This window comes from Heterodontus francisci, chromosome 9 (assembly GCF_036365525.1).
Source record: "Heterodontus francisci isolate sHetFra1 chromosome 9, sHetFra1.hap1, whole genome shotgun sequence".
NCBI classification, from domain to species: Eukaryota; Metazoa; Chordata; class Chondrichthyes; order Heterodontiformes; family Heterodontidae; genus Heterodontus; species Heterodontus francisci.
The window spans coordinates 72,062,499-72,077,992 of NC_090379.1; the positions used below are offsets into that span (position 1 = coordinate 72,062,499).

At 45.4% G+C, this 15,494-nt stretch overlaps 1 protein-coding gene across 4 annotated transcripts in view; it reads left to right on the forward strand.

Annotated features, from left to right (window-relative positions):
• ttc6 (tetratricopeptide repeat domain 6) overlaps positions 1-15,494 on the forward strand; it is a 414,842-nt gene that overhangs the window by 262,155 nt on the left and 137,193 nt on the right. For all 4 annotated transcript variants that reach the window (XM_068039290.1, XM_068039292.1, XM_068039293.1 and 1 more), the window contains one exon: positions 12,497-12,647. In XM_068039290.1, the coding sequence (XP_067895391.1) occupies positions 12,497-12,647 (151 nt within the window). The remainder of the gene's footprint in view (positions 1-12,496; positions 12,648-15,494) is intronic.

Here is a 15,494-nt window from a genome sequence, read left to right on the forward strand (position 1 = left end):
CAAGATTGTCACTAATGCCATCTTCAAGAGGGCCAGCCAATATGTGCGCTTTCGCACCAAACTGGACAGTCACGCAGAGAGGGCTATATGATTGGGGACCATTGTTGGATTCCCCCAGGTGCAGAGTGTCATCAAATGCATGCATGTCACCATTAAAGCTCCCACAGACTAGGCAGCAGCCTTCATCAGCAAGGGCTTCCACTTGCTCAATGTACAACTGGTCTGTGAGCATTGCAAACGGATCCTTCAGCTCTGGGCAAGGTTCCTGGGAAGCTGCCGTGATACTACATGCAAAGGCAATCCCAGGTGTCCGAACTTTTCAGTCGCCCCACTCGCCTTCAAGGATGGATTTTGGCTGACGGGGTACCCACGGAAGACATGGCTACTTATGCTTGTAAGTAAGGAGCCCATAGACAGATGCAGAGGAGAGATACAGCAGCTGCCACGGGACAACTGGAGCGACCATTGAGCAGGCTTTCTGAAGGTGCGGTTCAGATGTCTGGATAGATCTGGTGGAGCCCTTCAATATGCCCCAGCAAGGGTCTCTCATATTGTTGTGGTGGTGTGCTGTGCTCTGACAACCTGGTGCTACAGTGAGGAGAAGCTTTGAACAATGAGGACATCCTGGAGTGTGATGCCTCCTCTGAGGATGAGGATTTGGAGGGGGATGCTGACCAGGTGCTACATGATGAAGAGCCTGAGGGACTTCAGGCAAGGTGCCATGAGATATGCACAACGGAGGCTTGCGATGCACTAATACAGGTACATTTCAGATGAGCCTTACCAATAGATTCATTCAAATCTCAGAAAGCTAAAACCTTCTACAGCCCTGTTGCTATTTCCTGATTGCCCTTACCATTTCCCTGCACCAGTGAATAGACTGAACAACAGCATGGGAAATGCATTGACCTCATTCGGTGTGGTCCTTCCCATCAAACCCTTTGCGGGAGCCCGTGAACTGTTAAAGGCCCAGTAGTTTGTAAAGAGGTAAAGGATTCTTTTTGTGTTGCACCATTCCAGATTTCATTTAAAACTCATACAGAGCAAGGTGGCATCCATTATCAAAACATGATCCATGAATTCCAAGTGCAGCAAGGTGGACTTTTTCAAGTGCTCCTACATTGTACTCTCCCTGTGCTGTCAGCTGAGGTGGAGGCAGGCTGCTGACCTTTGTGTTCCATGGCTTTCAGTGACCTTGGTCGTCCTCTGGTCGCCTGAGGCCTGGAGGGCCATTGAACCATAGAAAAATTACGGCATAGAAGGAGGTCATTCAGCCCATCATGTCCGTGCCAGCCGAGAAAATCGCCCAATCTAATCCCACTTTCCAGCACCTGGTCCACAGCCTTGGTGGTTACAGCACTTCAGGTGCACGCCCAGGTACCTTTTAAAAGAATTGAGGGTTTCTGCCTCCACCACTATTCCTGACAGTGAATTCCAGACACCTGGCACAGTGGCGCAGTGGTTAGCACCACAGCCTCACAGCTCCAGAAACCTGGGTTTGTTTCTGAGCACTGCCTGTGTGGAGTTTGCAAGTTCTCCCTGTGACTGTGTGGTAGGGAATATGGAATTAATGTAGGATTAGTATAAATGGGTGGTTGTTGGTTGGCACAGACTTGGTGGGCCAAAGGGCTTGTTTCAGTGCTGTATCTCTCTATGACCACCCTCTGGGTAAAAAAAGTTTTTCCTCATGTTCCCTCTAGTCCTTCTACCAATCACTGTAACATCCAGTGTGACGAACGCTGGACTTTGTAATGTGATTATGTTTTAAAAATGTGACTTTTAAAAGTTTAAGATGGCATCTGAGAAGTCATGTGACCTCACATCCACTCTGCTCAAGAACAAGACAGAAATCTTGGTTACAGAGAACACAAATCAAAGACCTTTTTTGAAAAACAGAGACTGCAGAGGTATAACACCTGAAGAACAATGGGGTTTCACCCTCCCAGACTTTTGGATCGCGAACAAGCAGTCAATGATTCTGAGGATGCAAATGTACCAGGCAGCTGTTAACACCTAGCAACAATGAAAGGCCCAGTTGACTCCGTAGAAACCAGACTTCTGGACTTTGCATATTGGAAAAGGACAATAAGCTATTGATGTTCGACTCCAGATAAGTTTAACAGGTTTCCTGAAGGTAGACAGGCTGAACAGAAGATCAGCAGTGACAGTCACAGAGCAGGCTGTAAGAAAGGGAGATAACCAGCGGTGACAGCCTCAGGAAAAGAGAGAAAGAGGGAACATCTGCTCTCGGCAGTCTGATACAGTGAAAGACTGCAAGTACTTGAACCTGTACTGAAAGCTGAAGTTTTCAGACAAGGAAAAGACCAACAGGATCACCAGGAATTGCCTTATTCACGGATGTCCAGGTTGGAGGTGCTCAGAGAAGTGAGCGAAGAGGACATTAATTCTGAAAAGATCTGGGAGATCCAACCAATTGCGACTGAGAGAAGGTTGGGACTTTTAACTGCAAAGAATTCGCCATCAAAGAGAACTGTGTAATGTACAAGTGTGGTGTGAGATTTTCAAGTATTTTAATAAATAACGAAAACTCTCCAACCAGTAATTCCCATTGACTTCAATTTTTCTAGCGCTCCTTGATGTCACAGTCGGTCAAATGCTGCTTTGACGTAAAGGGCAGTCACTCTCCCCTCATCTCTGGAATTCAGCTCTTTTGTCCATGTTTGGACCAAAGCTATATGAGGTCTGGAACTGAGTACCCCTGGCAGAAACCAAACTGAGTATTGATGAGATAGACATGGTTGTGGTTGTTGGAGGAAAATCATCTCAGCCCCAGAACATTAGTGCAGGAATTCCTCAGGGTAATGTCATAGGTCCAACCATCTTCAGCTGCTTCATCAATGACCGTCCGTCCATCATAAGGTCAGAAATGAGGAAGTTCACTGATGATTGCACAGTGTTCAGTACCATTTGCAACACCTCAAATACTGAAGCAGTTCATAACTACATGCAGCAAAACCTGGACAACACTCAAGCTTGGGCTGATAAGTGGCAAGTAACATTGATGCTACACAAGTGCCGGGCAATGACCATCTCCAACACGAGAGAATATAGACATTTTTCCTTGACATTCAATGCCATTACTATTGCTGAATCTCCCACCATCGACATCCTGGGAGGTTACCATTGACCAGAAACTGAACTGGACCAGCCATATAAATATTGTGCTACAAGAACAGGTCAGAGACTGGGAAATCTGCGGTGGGTAACTCACCTCCTGACTCCCCAAAGCCTGTCCACCTTCTACAAGGCACAAGTCAAGAGTGTGATTGAAAACTCTCCACTTCCCTGGATGAGTGCAGCTCCAACAACATTCAGGAAGCTCAACAGTATCCAGGACAAAGCAACCTGCTTGATCATTGTTCGCCCCATCCACCACCTTAAACATTCACTCGCTCCACCGCCGGTACACAGTGGCCGCAGTGTGTACTATCTACAAGATGCACTGCAACAACTTGATAGGCTTCTTCCAACAGTATCTTCCAAAACCGCAGCCCGTACCACCTAGAAGGACAAGGGCAGCGGACGCATGGGAATACCACCTGAAAGTTCCCCTCTAAGTCATGCACCATCCTGACTTTGAACTATATTGCTGTTGCTTCACTGTCACTGGGTCTAAAACCTGGAACTTCTTTCCGAACAGCACTGTGAATGCATCTATACCACATGGACTGCAGCAGTTCAAAATAGAATCGTAGAATCATTACAGCACAGAAGAAGGCCATTTGACCCATCGTGTCTGTGCTGGCCCTCCTAAGGAGCAATTCCTGTACTGTCACTCTCCCGCCCTCTCCCCATATCCCTGCAAATTCCTCCTCTTCAGATATTTAGAAAATGCACAGATGGAGGCCAGTCTGCCCATCATGTCTGTTCCTGCTGAAAAATGAACCACCCAGCCCAAACCCATTTTCCAGCACTTGGTCCAAATTCCTGGAGGTTACAGGACTTCAGGTGCATATCCTTACACCTTTTAAATGAGTTGAGGATTTCTGCCTCTTCTACACTTTCGGGCAGTGAGTTCCAAACCACCTCCCCACACCCTCTGGCTGAAAAGATTTTTTCTCATCTCACCTCTAATCCTACCAGTCACTTAAATCCAAGTCACACACCATCCTTACTTGGAACTATATCGCCATTCCTTCATGTTGCTGGGTCAAAATCCTGGAACTCACTTCCTAACAGCACTGTGGGTGTACCTACACCCCAAGGACTGCTGCGGTTCAAGAAGGCAGCTGACCACCACCTTCTCAAGGGCAATTAGGGATGGGCAATAAATGCTGGCCTAGCCAGTGACGCCCACATCCCATGAATTAATAAAAAAATAAGACCGAAACTGCACAGTACTGTAGGTGTGGTCTCACCAATGTCCTGTCCATTTGTACCAAGCCCACTTCGAACTAGCCTGCACTACTTAAAGCCAGACTACACCTCTTAATGGTAAGGTGCCGTTTGGCTGCAGCAGGCACTGGAACTGGTTCAGAAAGGACTTATGAACAGCAAGAGGCATGGAAATGGTGTTACAGGCCGGGTGTGTGTCCTACATTTCTCCAATACAGTGCTAGAGGCCTTGGTGCAGGAGGTAAAGAGGAGGAGAAAAGTCCTTGTCCCTCAGAGGGCCGGGGGTGTTCTCCAAACAGACACTATGAATGCAGTGGGAGGATAAAGCTGCTAGAATCCTGGATGTAGTGCCATAAAAAGTTCAATGACTTCACATGAGTGGTCAAGGTCAGTGAGTGCATATTGTTACAAATGAACATCTAACTCCTGCACTGTAACTGTTCCATTCACCGCATCCCCTTGACTCACCTATCAACTGCCTCGATCAAGCATGACTCAGACTTCAGATTCACAGTCGCCCCTCACCCTAGTACACTTAGTACTGCTGCCAGCCTCACATTCACATCACAGAGCTTACACACACTGCCAACAATTCGGCAATGAGAGGGACATCACCCAAACACATTGCACCACACTCATTGGCACACTTCCTTCTGTCTTAGTCAAGATTGACAATATTGAAAATGCTGGTCCCTTTAATTAAACAGGACTCACTTCAGTGTTAATAGAGAGCGGGTGATGCTCATTCTAGTTTTGTATTTAAGGGCTGAGTTTTTGCCCAGTTTGGGCGTTGCCTCTGGACAGAGAGTTAGTCCAGAAGGGAAGAGTGGGAACTGATATTTGGACTGAACTATGAATTGCCAGTTGTGGATCAGAGACTGTCATTTGCTTCTTCATTTTGGTGACTAGACATCTGCCTGTTTAACAAAGATGACCCATAATTGAGGCAACAGCACCTAACCAGTGGGTGTCAGGCATGGCTACATGCCCTCACCTCAATGGAGAAACAGTATGGCCATGATTGGAGTGGGCACCACTGAGGCCATGACCAGTGCCAGGGCTGTAACCATAGAAAATGGTGGCATGTTCCTATCTAGAGACATAGAGTCATTTATGGCATAGAAAGAGACCATTCAGCTCATCAAACCCATGCTGGCTCTCCATAGAGCAATCCAGACAGTCCCATTCCCCTGCTTGATCCCTGTAGTCCTGTAAGTTTATTTCCTTCAAGTGCCCATCCAGTTTCCTTTTAGTCATTGATTACCTCAGCTTCCACCACCTTCGTGGGCAGCGAGTTCCAGGTCATCACCACTCGCTGCATAAAAAAGTTCTTCCTCATATTTCCCCTGCATCTCTAGCCCAAAACCTTAAATCTGTGTCTCCTAGTCCTTGTACCATCAGTTAACGGGAATAGTTTTTCCTTGTCTAACTTATCTAAGCCTGTCATAACCTTGTACACCTCTATCAAATCTCCCCTCAATCTCCTTTTCTCCAGCTTGAACACCCCCAGATTTTCTAACCTAACCTTGTAACTAAAATCCTTATCCCTGGAATCATTCTGGTAAATCTCCTCTGCACCCTCTCAAGAACTTTCACATCCTACCTAAAGTGTGGTGAGCAGAACTGGACACAATACTCTAGTTGTGCCCTAACCAGAGCTTTATAAAGGTTCAGCATAACTTCCCTGCTTTTGTACTCTTGACTCTACTTATGAAGCCCAAGGTCCCATATGCTTTGCCAATCACTCTTTCAATATGTCCTGCCACTTTCAAAGATCGATGCACATGCATTCCCCAGGTCCTTCAGTTCCAGCACACTCTTTAGAGCTGTGCGATTAAGTCTATATTGCCTCACCCTATCCTTTCTGCCAAAATGCATCATCTCACACTTGTCTGTATTAACTTAACCAACCTTCTCAATTCCACTTCCCTCCATCCCACAATCTCGTCAGATCTACAAGTTGCAGATAATATAGGTACCTCTTGCTTTCCCCATCTTTCCTCACCGCAACCCTACCCTTGTGTCTTTCTCCTTTCACATACTCAAGAACTGCCACCTGGTCAAGCACTGGTGCAAGAGGCTGAAGTGCAACAAGGACAAGAGAGTGATGAAGACGAAACACCTTCACGCAATCTCACACTCTCAGCCACCAGCTCAGATACTGGAACTGCATCTACTTTAGAGGGTAGCATAGAGGCAGGATCTGCACATAGTGAGTCATTGGGCCCAAGTGGCCTGTGCCAGGGCAGGGGGAAAGGATAACACAGATGCCAGCTCCCTGGAGGGCGATATTGCACACAGGGTCTGCTGCAGAGAACTCAGATGAGGACTTTGATGGGGTGGTCTAGGGAAAAAGGCTGATGGACATTTACAATAAAATGCTTGGTGCATAGACAGGCCTGCCAGAAAGCGCCGTGTCATTGTTAAGGAGCGTGGAGGAGTCCTGAACCAGCTTAGTACAGGGCTTTGCACAGAGCTTGGAGCCCATCCTTTCCAACATGAAGTGGTGGCCAACTCCATGAGAACACTTGCGGGCCCAAACATGATGCAGCATCTGATGGTTGATGCCTCAGCATCCATTACAGTACAAGCAGAAACCACCGAATGTCTGAATGCCACAGTGGAAGCTCAGCAAGAAGTCATGAAATCTCAGCGTGCTGCTGTGCAGGCTGAAACTGCTGCCATCATGGTTGCAATACCAGTGTTCTAAGTGGCTTTCAGGCTGTCTCAGCAGTTCAGCAATCTGCGCTCCAGCAGATTACTAGGATTGCTGAGGCACTGTCCTAGGTGATGGCAGTGGCCCTGTGGAGCATGAACCTTCTGTCCTCTTTTTTGGGATGACAGCATTTGTGCTCCCACCACTGCCACTCTGCCAGTGCCCCTGCTGTTGCCTGTCAGCCAGTCAACCTGCCACCCATGCTGAGGTCATGCCTTCTAGGCCCAGAATATTTGCAGGAGGTTCTGCAAGGCCATCTGCAGTCTCCCACAGTGGAAGTCAGCAGCCTTCTATCAGCTATGTTGCAGTCACTGGGGTAACACTGCTGTGGAGCACTAGGCCAGGCAAAGGTAACCGCAAAACAGGCACTAAGGGAATGCACAAGGGTAATTATTTGCCTTTTGTATAGAATATTTAGTGTTTTGTTGGATGAAGTTGAATAATGGATGTTTTGTGATGGGGCTGGATTTTGTACAGGCCTCAACATTGGGATCTGTGGTGGGGGTGCATGAAGATTGCCCTGGATGAGGCCTACATGGACCTCGACGCTGGCAGGGCCCGTCCTGATATTGCTGATGGCGAGGCCTCATGGTGACACCCCCCACCCACCCCCCCACCCTGGTCGCTTGGCGAAGGGACTATAATTTAAATATTCAAATAAATTTACTTATCTGCGTTAATCACTTTCGCATTGCCTCCTGAAGTGCCGCTGCAATCTTCATCCCGGCGTCCAGCACTGCCGCCCGCTCCTTCGGATCCCCGTCTGGGGAAACGAGGCTAAACACTGGTGGGGACGGGGGGGGGAGGGGGGAAGAAGTAGGTTTATTAGTGCGGGAGAGGGGGAGAACGGGGTCAACTGAACGTCACGGGTGTAGGGGATGGTGTGAAGGCTTATACTTGAAAGTTTGTGCAGTTTTAGGGAGGAAAGTCAAATAGTTAAGGTAAGTGTTTTTGGGGGGGGAAGGGCAAATAATAAATTTAAATGATATTAGGTTGGGTGGGAGAGGGGCAAGAGAAATGCATTTATTTTCTTTCATTCAATGTTTATTTAAATATTTAAATTTACCGGTAGGGCAAACAACCCTTTAGAAATGGTGTCAGCGCCTGCGCACAGGCAGCTGATGTCATTGCTGGGGACTGACAGCCAGCCCCCTCCATGTGATCTGGGGGGGGAGAGGGGGGGGGCGGCCTGCTCCAGCTATTTAAATGAGTCACTGCACTTGGAATCGCAGCAGCTCTTTGGTGTGTGGCCCGCGCAGGCAGGCCGCCATTGATTTCGCCCACCACCGAAATCAGCAGCGGGCTTATAAAATTCAGCCCATGGTTTTTATTTCAGCATTGTGGTCAAGAGAATACCAGTGATGGTCCATAACAGAGAGATGGTAAGATGTGTGACTGTTGTGCAATAGGAATTTGGATTTATGTTCAGTGGAATCATAGTCAATTCAAGTAATCGCAGAAAGCTCGGCCAGAAAAAGGATATTTTGTTTTCCTCCTCCCTTCCTCCTGCTCCTCCTCCTCCTGCTCCTGAACTGTTCACCTTGTCTCTATTGACAAGGGCTGTGCCCTCATGATGGACAGGTTGTGGAGGATACAACAGATCACCACAAATCAGGACACACTGTCTGGTGAGTACTGGAGGACACCTCCAGAGTGGTCCAGTTAGCGTAACCATTCTTTCAGCACCGCAGTGATCTGCTCTATGATGTTTTGCATGGCAACATGGCTCTTATTGTATGCATGCTGGCTTTGTGTGGTTAGGTTGCAGAACAGAGTTGTGAGCCAGATGTTAAGTGGATAGCCCTTGTCCCCTGGCAATCGCCCTCCTTTTTGATGTGATGGCTCAAATACCGAGGGAACAACAGATTCTCGCAGAGCATCAAAACTGCGGCATGATAGCGGGAATTCACGAGCATAATGTGCTGAGCATGGTCGCACACCAACTGTACATTCAACAAGTGCTAACCTCTGCAGTTGCGGTCTGTCTCAGCATTTAGATGCGACTCCCACAAAGCCACATGTGTGCAGTTGATGGCATCCTGCGCCATGGGGAACCCTCAATCCTGGCAAAGCCATGAGCATTCTCCGCCTGCTTCTCTCTGGTCAGAGAGAACACAATGACAATACAGCTTTAAGAACTTCACTTCCATAACAAACCTTCCCTTCACTGCCCATTTTATTTGGGTAAGCTGAGTGCATGGTGCATTCTCTGTGAAAACGTGAGAGCATTGCACTCCATCTCCTCAAAATAATTACCACAAGTTAAAATATTTAGATATGCTATTGCAAAGAATGCATAGGAATATTTTAATCCAACAGGAATGACTAAATAGAGATTAAGCGCTCCATGTTTTGGGCAGGGATCTTGCACGTATTGTTATGTCTGAATTTTCTCCTCCATTTCCAATTTCTGTGACAGTGGATGTAAAATTTAGGAAAGTGGTGTTGAGGTAGATGATCAGCCATGATCGAATTGAAAGGTGGAGCAGTTTCAACGGGCTGAACGGCCTATGTTCCTAAATAAAAAGCATGCCGATGGCCAGTTGTGGTGTCTGATAAATGCTTTCTATGGTAGGGCTATTCTGATTAGATTATGTTGGGTTTTTTTCCAAAAATATACTTCATTCTTAAAATTTGTAAAGGTACACTACAGTATTCCGGGTCCTGCCTGTGTGGAGTTTGCAAGTTCTCCCTGTGTCTGCGTGGGTTTCCTCCGGGTGCTCCGGTTTCCTCCCACATGCCAAAGACTTGCAGGTTGATAGGTAAATTGGCCATTAGAAATTGCCCCTAGTATAGGTAGGTGGCAGGGAAAATATAGGGACAGGTGGGGATGTGGTAGGAATATGGGATTAGTGTAGGATTAGTATAAATGGGTGGTTGATGGTCGGCACAGACTCGGTGGGCCAAAGGGCCTGTTTCAGTGCTGTATCTCTAAACTAAGTACAATTCAAATGTGACAGTTTACATAGTGCAATACAAATCAATTAGGTTAAATATAGTACATGGTACTCTAGGGTGCCTCACTTTACTTGCAGTGCAGATTCCATCTACATTTCCATTACATTAAACATTTCCTGATACACACAGCCCGAGGTCCCTCGGTGTACTGGCAGGAGGACCCTAAACTGTGACCTTTTCCCGTCGAGCCTTTATGACTATAGTTCCAAGCTTCAGTGCATCCCTCGGCACTTAGACCTGGGCCTTAGAATATGCCAGTCTGTAACGCTCGATCATGGGCAGCTCCTTATACTAGAAGAGCAAAGAAATTCTTTCAAGAATAAATTGCCTTTCAGCAGCAATTGATGTTTGCCTCAATATGTGTCCCTGGCACAGTCCGTAGAGCACAGAGTCCTGCGTTACGGAGCTGCTCAGGATGAACCTCGACAAAGATCACTGCTCTGTTTCCAGATGTTCTTTTTAAACACACATTCCAGAAGGAGATGGGCGATTGTCTCTTGCCCACTGCAGTCTCCTTGAGGACAGTGTACGGTGGCACTGAGATGCCAGGTTTGCATGAAGGATCTGATGGGCAGGGGTCTTCTCGCTACCAGCCAAGATACGTCTTGCTTGTTCGAAAGTTCTAGTGGTGAGGTGTTCTGCCACATGACCTTAAATAGTCTGCTCAGAGACCATCCAACAGGCTGTTTCCAGTGGGGTTCCGCAGGGTTCAGTACTAGCTCCCTTGCTTTTTGTGATATATATCAATGATTTGGACTTGAATGTAGGGGACATGATTAAGAAATTAGCAGATGGTACAAAAATTGGACATGTGGTTGGTAATGAAGAAGCAAGCTGTAAAATGCAGGAAGATATCAATGGACTAGTCAGCTGGGTGGAATAGTATCAAATGGAATTCAATCCAAAGAAGTGTGAGATAATGCATTTGGGGAAGGGTAACAAGACAAGGGAATACACAATATAAATGGTAGGATACTGAGACGTATAGGAGAACAGAGGGACCTTAGAGTTCATGTCCACAGATCTCTGAAGGTAGCTGGAGAAGTAGATAAGATGATCAAGAAGGCATATGGAATACTTGCCTTTGTGGATCCAGGGACATTAGAAATGTAGCCCCCATACCTGTTATAGCCTTGGTATAGACAGATCACCTAATCCTGTACCCTCCCTGTGAGGATGCAGCAACACTCTCTGCCAAATCCAGGAACTCACCACAGTGTCTTCAGAAACACTCAAGAATACTTTCAGTGACTTTGCAAAATAGAAGTTATTTAAAATTACCTTGCCTGCAAGTTGGGTGCTGGGCCCTTTAAATAACACTAATGCTGGGCCTCTTTTGCAGCTTAGCACTTGATCTTTGGTGAGTGACAAGCAAATGCATTGATTGGACCAGCGTGGTCCAAATTTGGAAAATGAGCATCTCATCAGCCAGTAGGACTGATTGACCTCATGAGAGAGTCACTTCGGCTGCTTCTGGTGCATGCAGGGGATACTCGCTCGAGCACCCTTCTCAACATGATATACTATGCAGGCCGCACCAGAAGCAGTTGGTGGCTCAGTGGGCTCCCCCAGAAGTGTGTTCAGCTTCCCTGGTGCCATTTCCAGCGGTGCTACAGGTCCAAAATTCATGATCGTCATGTTCATACACTTGTCTCCCACTGCAAAATTTCTGGGCTTTGACAAGCAGACAGTTTTCAAGACTGGATTATTAACTTTGGTGGTGTTTCGTCTCCTGTGATTCCTGTATACCAGTGCTTCACTATTTGTTGCAACGTTTCAAGCTTCTTTTGCAAACTATCTAAAACATGATGTAAGAAGGGAAAATTATATATTGTTGGAGGAAAACTGTTTACAGGAACAGATATTCTTGTACTTTCCTGTGCAGTCTGCTTCCTATACTTGCTGGTATATGATAGATAACTTAATTCAAAAAATAGTGATTGCTGCACTAAAGGTGATTAATTTATCTATGAACTGTGCAAGAATTAAATGAAAGTTATTTTGATTAATTATACTTCAGATAATGTCTGAGAAATGCATTGTCTTTTATGTGACATTCTTTTCACCTTGTTCCAGTAAATCTTGCCTATATTGAGGATGAAAGTTATACATATGAGCAAGTACTGCTCGTCATGAAGCTGGATTATACTTTTAACTCAAATTGTTTTTGGCATTCTTAACACTTATTGGAATTATTTGTATTTTTCAAGTGCCAGGGTGCTAAGTAACAGATATCTGCCAATGAATTATGGAGTTGGAAATGTTTATTTATTCCCTGATAAATTAGTAAAATATATTATTTTGGAGCATTGATTGAGTACTTTCAGGTGCACATCTAAATATTGCAGATGAGCGTTTGCTGATTAATAAAAATGTGTTTTAAGGCTTGAAGGCTGATATACTTAGACACATTATTGAATGAGAGCCTTTTCTCTGTGACTAATATACCTTGTGTTTTATTTCCAGATCTGTTTGCTTGGCTCATATAAATCTTGGGCTTATTTTCCTTTTAAAAATGGATTCCTATTATGAAGCAATCCGTAGATTTACAAATGCTATAAAGGTTGAGCCAACTTCTACAAGAGCATATGTTTGTCGGGCAGTGGCATATCATAAGGTATATACTTGAAACAAAATTGTTGAACTTGATTTTTGCGGCTCAGTTGACCATCTCTTTATTTCTATGTTGTTAAATTGATTAATTACAATGAAATTCCCAGTTTTGATTCCTAATCAAAAGTTAGCTGTTCTTTTAGGCAATGCTGAGATACCTACTTTAGGCCTCTGTGACCTTGAGCTGTGTTAGGGGTAAATCAGCCAGGGTTCCCTCTGCTGACCACAATTAACGGACTTCTATTAGAAATGCACCAATCACAATGATGGTCAGCTGTGCTATCTTCCACGGTTAAACAGCCTACTGACATTCAGCTTCTAGGTTCAAACATGAGAAGTGACCAGGTGGTGATACCTGGCATCCAATAGCATTTCATACTGGCAGTATTTTCTATTTGGTACAAAAAGCAAAATACTGAGGATGCTGGAAACCTGAAGTAGAAACAGAAAATGTTGTAAATACTTAGCAGGTCAGACTGCATCTATGGAGGGGGAAACAGAGTTAGGATTTCAGGTCAATGACCTTTCATCAGAACTGTCTGTGCTTCATTATTTGCTGACAAAAATTAACAAAATCTCCCCATAACGCTTTTGGTCAAAGCTCTGTTACACCAACATAGGTAAAAGATCAGGAGCTTCCCATGCTTGTGAAGAATTAAAAGGCACAGAGATTTTGGAGGGCTGTACTCAGGCTAGAATCATAGAAATTTACATCACAGAAGAGGCCATTTGGCCCATCGTGTCTGCGTCTACTGACAAGCAGCCATCCAGCCTAAAACCACTTTATGGCTCTTGGTTAGTAGTCATGTAGGTTATGGCACTTCAAGTGCATATCCATGTACTATTAAAAGTTATGAGGATTTCTGCCTCCACCCGCCCTTTCAGGCAGTGAGGTCCAGGTCCCCCCCACCCTCTGGGTGAAGTAATTTCCCCTCGAATGCCCTCCTATCTCTTACCCTAAATCTATGCCCCCTTGTTATGGACCCCTCAACCAAGGGGAATAGGGCCTTCCTATCTACTCTGTCTAGACCCCTCATAGTTTTATACACTTCAATTGGGTGTCCCCTTAGCCTCCTCTGCTCCAAAGCCTATTCAATCTTTCCTCATAACTAAAATTCTCCTGTCCAGGCAACATCCTCGTAAATCTCCTCGTTACCCTCTGTAGTGAAATCACATCTTTCCTATAGTAGATGGTGTGGTGACCAGAACTACATGCAGTACTCCAGCTGTGGCCTAGCCAATATTTTATACAGTTCCAGCATAACCGCCCAGCTCTTATGTTCTATGCCTCCCTAATAAAGGCAAGTATTCAATATGCCTTCTTGACCACCTTATCAACGTCTCTAGCCACCTTCAGGGATCTGTGGACATGCATTCTAAGGTCCCTCTGTTCCTCTATACTTCTCATTGTCCTACCATTTATTATGTATTCCCTTGTCTTGTTACTCTTCCCCAAATGCATTATCACACACTTCTCTGGATTGAATTCCATTTGCCGCTGTTCCACCCAGCTGACTAGTCCATTGATATCTTCCTGCACTCTGCAGCTTTCTTCTTCGTTATCAACCATCTGCCAACTTCTTAATCATGCCCCCTACATTCAAGTCTAAATCATTGATATATATTACAAAAAGCAAAAGACCTAGTACTGGGCCCTGCGGAACCCCACTAGAAACAGCCTTCCAATCACAAAAACACCCATTGACCATTAACCTTTGCTTCCTGCCTCTGAGCCAATTTTGGATCCAACTTGCCACTTTGCCTTGGATCCTATGGGTTTTTGCTTTCTTGACCAGTCTGCCATGTGGGACGTTATCAAAAGCCTTGCTAAAATCCATATAGATTACATTAAATGCACAACCCTCACCTACCCTCCTTACTACCCTCCTCAAAAAATTCAATCCTGTTAGACAGACACGACCTTTCCCCAACAAAGGGCGGCACAGTGGTGCATTGGTTAGCACTGCAGCCTCAGAGCTCCAGCGACCCGGGTTCGGTTCTGGGTGCTGCCTGTGCAGAGTTTGCAAGTTCTCCCTGTGACCGTGTGGGTTTCTGCCAGGTACTCTGGTTTCCTCCCACAGTCAAACCCTTGCAGGTTGATAGGTAAATTGGCCATTGTAAAATTGCCCCTAGTGTAGGTAGGTGGTAGGGAATATGGGCTTAATGTAGGATTATTATCGGTGGTTGTTGGTCAGCACAGACTTGGTAGACTGAAGGGCCTGTTTCAGTGCTGTATCTCTCTGTGTATAAATCTGTGCTGTCTTTGATTAATCTATGTATTTCTAAATGAAGATTTATCCTGTCCCTCAGAATTTTTTTCCACTAATTTCCCACCACCCACTTTATGCTGACTGGCCTGTAATTACTCCATCTATCCCTTTCTTCCTTTTTAAACAATGGTACAACGTTAGCTCTCCTCCAGTCCTCTGGCACTACACGAGTAGCCAGAGAGGATTGCAAAATGATGGTCATAGCCTCCATTATTTCTTCTCTTGCTTCCCTTAAAAGCCTAAGATAGATTTCATCCAGGCCTGGGGAGTTATCCACTTTTAGAAATGTTAAACCCCTTAATACTTTCTTTCTCACTATGTTAATTTCATGTAATATTTCACACTCCTCCTCCCTGATTGCAATGTCTACATCGCCCTTCTCTTTTGTAAAAACAGACGCTAAGTATTCATTCAGAACCATGTCAATGTCCTCCACCTCCACACGCAGGTTACCCTTATTGTACCTCATCGGCCCTACTCTTTCTTTAGTTATCCTCATGCTCTTTATGTATTTATAAAAAATCTTTGGGTTTTCCTTGATTTTACTTGCCAATATTTTTTATGCCCTCTCTTTGCTTTCC